Below are 13,360 nucleotides of genomic sequence, written 5' to 3'. Positions count from 1 at the left end.
TTCTTCCTGTTTTTTGGTGTCTTCCTTAGCAAAAAAAAAACTAAAGGATATTTTAACATTTTTTTCAGTTTAAAAAAAGTTTCTAATAAATTTGAAACAATCTTTAAATACAGGACAGTTATTTTTTTCTTATAGTTAAAACAGCCTATTCAAGTTTTTTTTTTTAAAGTGTGTATATTTCAATGACTTATTGCCCAATTTTCTCAGAATGTCACTTTATTATGAGTACACTTATAGTATATTATTGCCATGTCTCTGCAGATACCAATTATAGACAAGTAACAGAAAATTAAAGGTTAGGATTAAATTATTTCCTACTAGCCTGCAGTAAGTGGTCTAAATAAACTATTCTATGAGATGTAGCATTGCTATTCTGCTTTGCAAAGAAGCATTCATTAAACAGGGTATTACTATTTAAAAAAAAATGATGACGCGTAGGACAATTTAAACATTTTAGTTTGTAGATGGTGCAGCTAATATTTCTAAATCTGTAGTCTCCTTAAGTCTACCCCAAATAACAGACCTAACTCCTTCAGCCTTCCTGTTTGCTTTTGGACATCTTTCTCTCTCTTGTGCTCTGGGAGCTTGATTGAAATACAGATATTTCTTATAAAAATATATGGAATTTTGCTTTCTTTAGACTTTTCCTTACCTTTGGACTTCCTCTACTCCTGCCTGTTCCCAAAACGCCCAAGACCCAGAAAGTATGATCCATTAATAGAACAGAAAAAGATCAAATGAGATTCCAAAACTAGAAGTTAATGGTCATGACAAGTTGGCCTGGTGGTGAGCCTAGCTTTTCAGCATACCTGTTCATGTCCAAAATAAATAACTCAGAAGCTACAGTTCCATCATATAGGTTCTATAGTTGCAATAAGAGCTGGCAACACCCAAATTCTTCTTTGATTGATATGTGTATGTTTTGACTATTGAGATGTATGAAATGTTTATTCAGGTCGAATTGGGTATTGGTTATAACTTACTGGAAAAAAATCCTTATTGAGTCTTTGATCCAAAGGGCTAAAGTGCAAAGCTAACCCTAAGAGTTATTGTTAAGCAAAAAAACAAATGTGTATAATATATTCTCCATGTGGGTCATTTATTAATGTGCAGGGTGCATGACTGGTTGTGGCAGTAACTTGTGTGTCCGTGAACTGCAAACTTAAAAAAAAATTGGACCAACCCATCACTCACCCTAAATCCTAACCTAAAGAAAAAACTAGTATGGATGCTACTTTACTAAAGCCTACAGCAGGCATCCCCAAAGTCGGTCCTCGAGGGCCGCTGTCCTGCAGGTTTTAGAGGTTTCTCTGTCTTAGCACAGCTGATTCTGGTGATTGCAGTTCACCAAAAGCCTGCTAATCAACTATCAATATAAATCAGCTGTGCTGGAGCAGGGAAACCTCTAAAACCTGCAGGACAGCGGCCTTCGAGGACCGACTTTGGGGATACCTGGCCTACAGCAATAAAAGAATGTGTCTCAGGTCACTTGATCCAATGCCCATAACCTTTCATTTACCCTGGGTGTCAATATATGATGACTCGTCAAATATCATTGTCTGGCCGAAAGATTCAGTATGTGACGAGTTGGGAATGAGAATGTGTTTACAAAACCGAACAAAGCTACCAGCAATCAGAAACAAAGCTCTGCTAAGACATTCTATTATGCCTAATGAAAACTTTGATCATGCAAATATTTAATCCTATACTACCTCTTGTTTTGGATAGAAAAAATTAATTTTAATAAATTAAAAAACAAAAGGAATAATGGTGATAAAAGAGCAGAACTGATGGTTTAGAGCAGGATTCCTCAGTTAGTCCACTAATTAGTTAGTCCTTCTGAACTTGAATCGAGTGGCTGAATTGTTTCTCCAGTGTGTGTGGTCAGGTTCTCCAGAGTCCGGCTAATCACCTGTTTATTTGACTCAGGTGTGTTGAAGCAGAGACACATCTAAAATATGCAGAACAGCAAACTCTGAGCACCAGAATTAACGATAGAGTAAAGAAGCAAAAAGGTAAGTAAAAGAATATGCTGATGAAGGTTCTCAGTCATCCAGGTCATAGTCATTCCGTAAAAATTCAAAAAATATCCACTGGACTTGGTTTTCAAGATTTGAAGACGTTTCGCCACCTCTCCTGGAAGCTTTCTCAATTCAAATGTCTGGATCCGCAGACATTGACTCAAACTCACTGCGGATCCAGACATTTGAATTGAGAAAGCTTCCTGGAAAGGTGGCGAAACGTCTTCAAATCTTGAAAACCAAGTCCAGTGGATATTTTTTGAATTTCTACGGAGTAAGTAAAAGAAACAGAAACTGAGACGTGGAGAAGCCAGCAGGCTTTGGCACCCTGAGTGAGCGCTCACATGTCACTGTGGTGACCCTGTGAACAAAACACAACTAGAAGGCTAATAGTACTAGCTACACTGCCGGCAGGCAGTATAAAAAGTTCAAATGACCCTGATGGAGGTACTGTAGACAACCTACAAACAGAGAAAAACAGAAGAATAAGGAAGTGAATTACCACCAGACAAAGCCTAAACTGTTTCTGTGTCATAAAACAAACAGCCAGTTCTTTTTTTTGTGCTCAAGCAATATAAAATAAAATAAAGGGGGGTGTTTAGAGTAGGCATCACTGCACTAAGAGGGAGATGAGCGAATCAGATGAGTAAACAGAGTGAACACAGCAGCAATCAGGATACCATTGTGCATAACCCTGCAATCTACTGGTGTGATGTTCTTGCTGGTAACATTAGTTTGTAAACCATGAATGCATAAATTAGCGTGTTGGTGCACAGTCTAGTTTTCACATGTTTCTGTGTGATACATGATCAAAGAAATGTTTATGTGTAAATGTAAATTTTTTGGGTTCCAATTTTTCTGATGGCGAGAATTTAACAAGCTGTAATCACTGCTGCTCTTCTGCTAAATTGCCATGTGTTCATTCTGGTGGTTCTTCTTAAGATCATAAATGTAATAAAGGTTAGATAATGCTCAAGTATATGCACTGTATGTGTATTCAAATGGTTTTGTTGTGACCATAAGGTATTTTGATAAAATCCTGAAAACAGGATGCAAAACAGTATTTATTATTTAATATTACCAATACTATGCTACAGCTTTTCACAGGCATTATTTATACATATTTTTTTCTTCTTGTTTTTAAAAAAATGGGAAACCTGAGCAACAAAAATAAATAAATAAACTGTCAAATTGTATCCCTGATGTAATTTTGAATGTCTGGTCAATTTTATAATTAGCACTATAGGAAAACATTACACTGCTGTATCTGGTTTGCAAGACGTTTCCATATATTTCAGCTGTTGACCCCCTAAAAATATCAATGAAGAGGCTGGCGACCCTCTAAAAACACATAAAATCATTTCACTCTTTATTTATTTATAATAAAAGTAATGTAATTATGATATTTTAAAATAACTTCATTTTTACCTTAACCATATTAATTCAATTACAATTTCAAATGTGTTTTAACAATTTAATGGGAAATTTAATAATTTAATCTTGCATTTAATTTTTATTTAATCTTATTTTGTTTAATAATTGAATTATATATAACAAGGGTCTTAAACGTTTTCCAATCTAAAGACCCTCAAACTGATGGTGAGATGGGAGACCCCCTAAATATATATATTGTATAAAATTGTGTTATATCAACCTGGTCCTATATTCAATCCATTACAGATGAAGTCATGTGACGAAAGTAATTTCTCCCTGGGATTATTAAAGTATTTCTGTTTCCACGTTGATGGGACAGGTGTTGTGAATGAAACTGTGCCCAGCTTGAAAGAGCTCCTGTATGTCGCTGAATGTGTGCATTGATGACTGAAAGACATCTTCTGCCTCAATTTATCTGTTTACTAAAGTGTGCTGAATTCTTGTTATTGTGGATTTAAAGACATTTCAATTAGTGGAAAAAAATGCAGGGGTGAATATAAATAAGTCTGATAAACCAAAACTTTCACGACCCCCATGCAGTACCTCCGTGGACCCCCGAGGAACACGGACCCCTTGTTGAAGACCTCTGATATAACAAAAACAGCTAATTATTTGATAGGTTATCCAATAAAGTTTAGGCACTTTAACATGTATATATCTCATGATGTATTTTAGGCCCTTTATATAAACCTCTTAATGATTATGAAATCCATTTCATGACCTTCCATGTGGTGCCTCACGTCCCTCCAGGATACCCTGACCCCAACTTTGGGTATCTCTGCTATAGTGGTCTGTTTGTTTTTAGTATAATATACAATAGTTGCATTTTTACAGGAAAACTGGAAAATAAGTAAGAGGATAAGGACTTTTTGACATAGCTGTAAATTACACTTGGAGGCAGAAATGATAAGAGGAAAACAAACAAACATATAAATGAATATTTAAACTGTTTAAGAAAGCATTGTAATATACTGCATGAGGATTGAGTTTCAAAATGCTTTAAAATTTAATGAAATCTATGTAGAGTGAAGCAGGCAATTCCAGGAGATTCATTAGGGATGGATCCTATTTTCAAAACTGGAGACCCAACTAACAGAGAAAGCATCTATAGTTTAGTGTCCTTATGATCCCCCGATGATGTCAGAACACCATCTGGGCTGGAACCATCACTGTGTATGACATTAAGGAAGGAAATGGAATTTGGAAAGAGGGACCTTTGACTATCACCGATTGGTCTTTATTAAGGATTATAACAAATTTTTAGGTGCCAACAGATTTGTTAATATCCGTTTTTATCATTTGATCATATTTTTAAAAACAGGTGTTTCTTAGAGCTTTATTAGCAACCTGTAATCTTGTATACATCTCTAAAGGAATGTGTCTCCTCAGATCTGTAATGGTTGCAGAGAATAAATGAAAGAGGACGGGATGCAACACATTGACAAATATTCCCCATTTAGATCAATATCCTTGCATATAACCCAAAACATACCGTCTTATATTTCAACTGAGAAAAAATAGCGGTATCTCTAAAAGAAATATTTAAAGATGAACATGATTTTATTTCCACTTTACATTTTCGGTTTATGGATTTGTGGGATTTCATTTCTAAATAGGTTTATTTTCCCTTTTCGTGTTGAAAGCAGGGATCCCGCCGTCAGAATGACTGAAGACATCTGGCTGAGTCGGGATAAAAAATATGATGAGAAATAAATTACTGGTATGAAAACATACCTGAGGCAATTTAACTTCCCGTTTTCCGCCTGTAAACACCCTTATTTTGCCATATGATTATATGCTGAAAAGCAAACTGGAGGCAGAATTACAGAAGAATGTTGACTTTATGGATCTATTCTTCTTTTTTCGCTGCTTTACGGTTGATCACATCTAATTTAAAACCATGCTCCAAATTACCACGTCCTTCTTTTACCATTTTTCTGTATGTAAGGTATTGCAGCTTTTCTTCTTTTGCTTCAAACATGAGAAAAGATGCTTATAGCAGTCAAAGTTTGCAACAGGATTTAAAGTTAAGACTATCAAGGATAATATAATTCAAAAATACAATGCCTTAGAAAGTTTTGATATTATCTGAAACAACAGCATAAACAGAAAATAAGTGAATTTAGGCAACGCCTTTTTAACTTTATTATTATGCAGAAGCAGTATGAATTGTTTTATTTATCCTCTGTTTCTCCTCCAGAAATCTGCTGGATAAAGACACCTTCTCAAAGTCTGATCCAAGTAAGTACCATATAAAGACCAGCTTTTATTGGTAATTTGTGCTATTCAAACCTTTTAAAACACTGTTTACATCAGGGTTTTGGGTTTTATGACCTTTTTCCTCTTTCATGTTTAGTTTTTTGCTCAGATTATAGGGTCATTTTGAAACTTGATTTATCTTGAGAGCTATTAAAGCTAAAACTTAACTTTTAACTTTTGTTCAAACTGGCTGTATTTTTCTCTTTCATTTCCCTTCACCAAATCTCACATTTTTAATTTGCTGTTTTGTCCCCCCCCCCACAGTGTGTGTACTTTACACGCAGGGTGTTGAAACCAAACAGTGGCGAGAGGTGAGTATACACACCTAAACACACACATCTACATAACAAAGAAACATGAGTTTATTAATTTCCAATTACACTGTTCTACTTCAGTCGAGACATTTAATTTCAGTGGCTGTTTCACTGTTAGCTGATGGCTGTTTGTTATTGGGATTTATTTAAGATTCTCTAGCACCAGTTTTATTAAAATGTCACGGAAACATCCTCCTAATTGGGGCTTTAAAAGAAAAGACAAAGAAAAATGAAGGGGAGATCAATATGTTGGCATTTTGGGCAATAAAAAGCTCTATATGGAGGAATTACTAACACACTTTGCTCTACCTTGATTAGTGTATGTTGCTTATTTAGTATGAGGACCAGTTCTATGATCTATATATTTGACTTGTAAATGTCCTTAATAATGGGTTGTTGGCAGAATTTACTCTGATTATTTAGGAAACAGAAACTAGTCAGTTTCAAATAAAGTAGTGGGATTTGTTGCATTATGTTTATTTTTGTTTAATGTCTATATTATTAATTGTTATGTAGAATGAATAAAAGCAAATCTCCTGTAGTTAAATGCATTTACATGTGTGATCCAATAATATATTCCATATTTTATCAAGCAGTAGCATATGAAAAACCTTCCTCACGCTAATAACCTTTCCACCTGTTTCACTTGTTTAGAAGCAATGCAACTTCCATGTGTTTGTACTAGTGTTGCACCGATGCCATTTTTTGGCCCCGATACCGATACCTGGCTGTGCAGTATCTACCGATACCATACCGAGGACATGTGTTTGAAATTGATGTGTGTGTGTATATATGAAGGACTGCATACTACTTGGATGTAAAATAATTGCCATCATGGCTTTGTCAAGCTGCTGCCTACCTTTGTGAAGCAGGAAAAAGACTAATACAAAGGGAATCCAGTAGAACTTTTGACTGCCTACCTGGAAAGGGTGACAATACTTGAATAAACTTTTGGCTATCTAAATGGTATTGGTCCCCTATTTGTTGGTACTTGCCAATACCGATGCCACCATTTAGTGCTGGATCAGGGCCCCACCCGAAACTGGTATCGGTATCAGTGCAACACTGCTTTGTACACAATGTCATTATCTTTCACATTTAATTACTGAATACAGTATTCAAGTATTTTGTGTTACTATACCAAATATATAATAAAAAAAAGCTTGGAGAAAGAGTTTTGTTTCTTATGTCACTAATCGATTTCCACATATTTCAAATTTTTACGTGATATTGTTTTTATGTATTTCAGGTCACCAGAATAGTTTTTCATATTAGCATACATTCAAGTTCAGTCTAGAGAAGTAGCGAATAATATCATATTTATGTATTTCAAATATTGAAATCTTCATATGTTTTACATTATCCCAGAATGTCTAATATTACAAAATACCTGATGAAATCATATATTTCTAATCCAGCAACATCTATACATTTAAGGATGGTAAAAGTTGTGTGCATAAAGACAATAACTAAAAGATTAATACTCTTTGAGAAGAGGCTCACTCTTACCTATCATCGTGGATGAAATAAAGAACAAGTTCATGCAAGAACATAAAAATAATGATGGTAGCTAACCAAAAAAACCCAAAAACATCTTTACACACCTCAACTGTAATGGATACATATAACATCCTAATTTAACAAGATATAATAGTGTAATCTATTAAAAGGCATTTATGCTACATCTGATGCTCACATGTTCAAATACACTGAGAACAGATGGTCATGACTCATGTGGGTGTTTTTATTCCTTCTAATTTAGTATAAGCCTATGCAGTTTATGCTTGAATGCATTAATAGGTGTATAAAGATATAGGTGTCACAGCAATACTTTCTCTGTTTTCCCCCCACTCCTTTTAGTTCTTCCAGTTTTATAGAGGTAGTTTCTCACATAATTAAATTGACATAATGCAAATAGGACTAAAGGCATTACAGTTTATGTAAAGTCCTCACTCGAATCTTTGTATCAGTAATTATTTTTCATGGAAAAGTCCTCTCTGTTAATACATCTTTGGTGAGTGGATTTGGACGCATTAGATTATGTCTTTTGGTGTCCCAGTAAAAAGGACAGAATTAAAATTAAAGGGCTGATATAAAAAAAATATATATCTGAGATCTCTTCCAAACTCTTTTTTGAAACGGCATGCATGTCAATAAACGTGAAGAAACTTCAAGGGGCACGGATATATTCTAAAGTCACCTTTGTTACAGTGAACAAGACATTTCACCCATTGGGTAGTTCATGCAATTGGTTTTTAGTTAAGGGTATCCTTTTAGAAATATCTTAAATAACAAAGTTATTTGATATGCAGACACAAAAATATAGCTACTTGACAAATTACAACTAAAAAGAAATACAAACAAAATTAAATAAATTAAACCACAGGATAAATATAGAAACAACAGAGACATGACTAGTGATGAACTACTGTAATGTTACGCTGCTGCATTTGTCCCCATTTAAAAATGATTCGCTCTCAGGGCCCTGTCACACTTTGTTGATTAAGATAGTGTATGTCTGACGTCCCAGAATCTTCTAAAACGCTGGCATACACTAAACTTTCTATGTATTCATAATGTGTTCAGAGCCTGTCCAACAACAGCCTAACTTATGTATAAGGCAATGCAGCGCAATACTCATGAAATGATGCACAAGCCATTGTCCTGCTAGGGGCAGCAATGTGCCCTGAGGCACCCGGTCTGTATAAAAAGATGTCTTTGATCGCTGTATTAATATAGCTGCTGATCACCGCTTGCCAGAAACCCCCAAAAACAATAAATAAAAATAAAAATATTAAAGATAGAGAGAAAGAGGTTTTGCAGTCACAGTGGATTCAGGGTCATGTCTGCTAGGAAGCTTGCTGGTCGTGAACGAAGGGAGCATCAAACTTACTCACCTTTTTGCTCACCCTGTGATAGGGATGAGGTCTGGAGGAGAACTGACAGTTTCCTCCCGTGAACCCCCTTTTCTTCCAAAATGATACCAATTCGCCATTTTACAGTAGCTGTAACTTAGAGTCACGTTCAGGGATCATCTGGAAAACGTGAAATACATTGATATATGTTGGAGATAAGTACTTGATGGTTCTGGATAAGCTGGACACCTTGACCTATAAACAGAGATGGCAAAAGTACTCACTTTCCGTACTTGAGTAAAAGTACAGATACTTGTGTTAAAAAATACTCTGGTAAAAGTGGAAGTACTGATTAAACTTATTTACTCAAGTAAAAGTAACAAAGTACAGGCTTGTAAATTTACTTAAAGTATAAAAGTAAAAGTAGAAACCACTTTTTTCATGCTGTTGCCTACATTTTAAATGGATGTCTGCCAATAGGACTAGATCTCCGTTGTGTTCATTTTCAATCATCTCGTCGTCCATGCTACTATGCTAACGCCACCGCCACCAAGCTGCAATGATTTGCCACCAATGAATACCGCCGAATCTGTCGATTCATCTTGTAGTGGTGCGTCAAATGCAACGTAGATTCCCATCCAATTAGATTGAATTTGGTATTGATGACGTGAAAAATAATAACGGTAACTCCATTGAAATGATTCAAAACTAAAGTAACGAGCCAATTTTTTTAAATGTAAGGAGTAGAAAGTACAGATATTTGTGTAAAAATGTAAGGAGTAGAAGTAAAAAGTCGCCATAAAAATAAGTAGTAAAGTAAAGTAAAAATATCAGAAAAATCTACTTAAGTACAGTAACGAAGTATTTGTACTTTGTTACTTCCCATCTCTGCCTATAAGTACACCTAACGTATCTTAACGATCGAATAACTTACCTGTAACTTATGACCCACATATGTGTATATGCTGGCATATGTCAATAAATTTTGAGCATGCTTAATATCTTCATGTACTTGCCATATGTCGAAGTGTGTGTTTCAGTGTGCTTCAGCGTGCTCATAACTTATACAAAAGATACCCATAACTTATCCAACATATGGCAGCATTTTTGCCAGATTTTTTTGTATTTCAGGCAGACGCTGGTCTAGATCGTCAAGGTGTGACATGGCCTTGAACAGAAGTTTTAAGGTCTGTTCATTTTAATTATATGTAGACTTTGAGTTTTTTTGGTTTTGATTAGCTTTTCCTGATGACATTTTCCAAGTCAGACCAATTTAAAGTATTTCAGCGTTTGCATCAAACAAATACAACAAGTAAAAAAACATAAAAAAAATTAAGTATCTCTAATAGCACTTAATAAAATGAGTATTAGTCATGCATTTATCTCCCTGTCGCTTTTCCTTCATTGCAATTTATTTGTTTACTAATTTCAATCCAACAAATCTGTTTGTTCTTAATTTTCCAACAGGTAAAACACATTTAACTTGTGTGAAGTTATAACCTTAAGACTAACTTTTAGTAATTTATTGGGGATGAAAGCAACTTTATAGATTTCTCTAAGAATATTTTCAGTAAAATGATAAATGGCCTGTACTTGCACAGTGCATTTGCAAGTCAGAGAACTTGGCCAAAGGGCTTTACACTACATTCATCTATTCACTCACACCCTGATGGTGGCCAACTGCATTGTAGAAACAGCTGCCTAGGGGCACACTGACAGAAGCGAGGCTGCCGTAATCTGGTGCCACCAGGCCCTCTGACCACCATCAGTAGGCAATGCGGGTGAAGAACCCCAGGACAAAATGACACTGTAAGCCAGAAACGGGGCTTGGACCAACAACCCTGCAGTTTTAGGGCCATCTCCTTGAGCCGACACCGCTGTCACTCCAGCAATTGTCATATTTGACATTTCTGCAGTTTATGCAAACACACATTTGCATAAAACAAACATATTAATCCACTCTGATTTTTAAACTTAAATAACAAACACAAACTATGCTTCTTAGTTAAAAATCACACTACAGAAATGGAAATCAAACTAAGTCAAACTCTCTTAAAATACGTAGGTATATTTACCCTTAATTTGAGCAGGTAAGTGAGGTAATGGAATAAGATAATTTACTCTATTATCTTTTAGTTTATATCTAATGAGCTTATTTTAAGGGTAGAAATACTCATTTTATTCACATAGTGTCTTATTTACCTGCTCAAAGGGCAAATACACTTATTTTAAATAACTTAACCTATTTTTAGAACAATGTTGCAGCACATGAGTTAACTATGAACATTCCTGTGTTAAATTCCAACAGGCATAGTTGAGTATGAATAGGACGAGGCCTTCCCCAAGCTGATCCAAAAACATCTGGAGAAGGAAACTGTCAAAGCTTCTTGATATCAAAGCAATAACAAAATGAATATTTTCAAGGCAACAGTTACAGCCAGACTCACTAGCTACTGTAGAGGCATGATAGTCACTCCAGATGTATGTGTATATCTGGTAGCATGTGTGTTTCTTTATGTTTAAAAAATCTGAATTTCACATATGAAATTCAAAGCTCCATCATAGCACACATTTACTTTTACTATTTTGCCACCCAACGCTTTTAGCATCTGCTTGAAAATTCACATCCCATCCAAAATGCTCCCTATGCTCTTTAATTCCTGGGGTTTTACTAAATGCACTTTATGTTTTTGTGTGGTTCTCTGTTAGTGTTGGAGAATTGCTTAATATACCACAGAGCTTTTTAACTGAAGGACAAAGCAAGAAAAAACCTCAAAATGTTGGTCTTACACTAATTCACACCAGTGTCATTTACCTCTGCCTGTGAAAACAGAAGAAACCACCAAGCTCATTATTGCAACAGTCTGTAACTGTCTGCTGAAGAGTCCAGGAGGAAAATAAAATCCCATGTTGGTCAAAGAAGTGCACAAAACCAGCTGTTTTCTGTGTGCTCCAGGGAAAAAAGATAATGAAATTTCGGTCAGGTTTGGGACAGAGAACCCACAGAGGCAACAGAGGATTATCTTTACATCTTCACTTTGCACGCGTGACAATTTGCTCGCACCCACAGGTCTCTGGAAACACGTTCACATTTTAATATCAGAAACCGAAAGTCTAGCTGCTCAGTTAGCCATATGGGCAGCGAATCTGTGTGAGTTAACGTTCGTGTATGTGTGTGATATCGAGGGTGAAAACTCAGGAACTTCATGCCAGATTCTCATTAGCCAACTCCTGCAGCCGAGCGTCATCTAATGAACTCTGCAGAACAGTATTGTCTGCTCCACTCAGCGGGGAAATCACATTACAGAACTCATCTTTAACCATCACCCGCCTCTTTGCTAACATGTTCTCACAGCTTCATCAACACCTCGGGGTCTCTTGGAGATTTGAGGTACGGCACAGATTCAATTTCTGCCTTTTATTTCTCTTTCTCCCATGTTTATGTACAATTCAGTTAGTGGGTTCCTTTGGTAAAAAGAACAGTTGAGCTAGTCAGCAATATGTGTCACAGAGTTTACTGTGTGACACATTGCTTTATTACAATTAGTGAAAAGTCTTTTCTTTTTGTCAAATGATGACAACCTTTACCACTATTAGAGAAAATAAAACAGACAAAAAGCTAGCTTTCACAGCTGCTTTGAAAGCTACTAAACTCACGTAAACCTACAGTTCTGTTCCAACAAGACTGGGATATGTTTGTGGGAGATCTACTTTTATGTTTTTTTATGGTAAGAAACAACAATGTCAAATTAAACCAAATGGAAAAAGTTTGGCTGTATGCTAATTTAGGCAATAGAGTTCCTTTACTTGTCAAAGAGAAATATGGTACACTAGTAGCCATTCAAAATGTCCCCAGCTTCCTTGATGGGCCCTTAACTGGTCTTTGGCTGGTCCCCTACAATTCCTTTTTAACATCAATCTCCCAAGAAAAGGAGGGGGTTCTCTGGAAGTTGGAGGGGATTTAGCTGGGAGTTGCAGGGAAGTGGGCTACCATTTGGCTGGGAAGGGCCATTTTGAATAGCTGCTACTGTAAATTCAGTAGCCCTTTCATAATATATCTCCTTCATTAGATTCTTCCATCTAGAGAATGCTTGCCTTATGTTTATCCTTGTTTTAAATGTCTCTGGTTTTGTTATCTCTTCTGTTTTGGCTTACTTGGGCATCGTGAAACCGTTTCTTGTGCCTTTGATGCATATGCAATGTCCTGTATTATGCTGCAGTAGTGCAGACTTTTAGTTATTGGGTTAGGTTGTCCAAATAAACTGAATTAAATAAACTGAAATGATCTTCACCGCAGCTTTCACTCCCACTGGACTGTCAGCAAGGGGAAATGCATTATTATTCTGAGTTTTAGTGCTATTTTATCTCTCCCTGGCATCTGTACTTTCAAGATGGCAGACTGACATGGTGATCTGCAAACAGCTGACCAGCCTTATGTAGGAACTAATATAAAATTATTCGCTGATGAAAATGTACC

At 35.9% G+C, this 13,360-nt stretch overlaps 1 protein-coding gene across 2 annotated transcripts in view; it reads left to right on the top strand.

Annotated features, from left to right (window-relative positions):
• The window catches only part of cpne5b (copine Vb), a 210,091-nt gene that overhangs the window by 44,066 nt on the left and 152,665 nt on the right, over nucleotides 1-13,360 (top strand). Inside the window, exons 3-4 of one of the 2 annotated variants that reach the window (XM_038298082.1) lie at nucleotides 5,656-5,696; nucleotides 5,979-6,025. In XM_038298082.1, the coding sequence (XP_038154010.1) occupies nucleotides 5,656-5,696; nucleotides 5,979-6,025 (88 nt within the window). Of the gene's footprint in view, nucleotides 1-5,651; nucleotides 5,697-5,978; nucleotides 6,026-13,360 lie in introns of those variants that run through there. The other variant, XM_038298080.1, reaches the window with a different exon arrangement.

This window comes from Cyprinodon tularosa, unplaced genomic scaffold, assembly GCF_016077235.1.
Source record: "Cyprinodon tularosa strain WSP-4 unplaced genomic scaffold, ASM1607723v1 ctg40, whole genome shotgun sequence".
Classification (NCBI taxonomy): Eukaryota; Metazoa; Chordata; class Actinopteri; order Cyprinodontiformes; family Cyprinodontidae; genus Cyprinodon; species Cyprinodon tularosa.
Note: the sequence above shows the minus strand (reverse complement) of the source record. Positions and strands in the feature narration are given on the sequence as shown.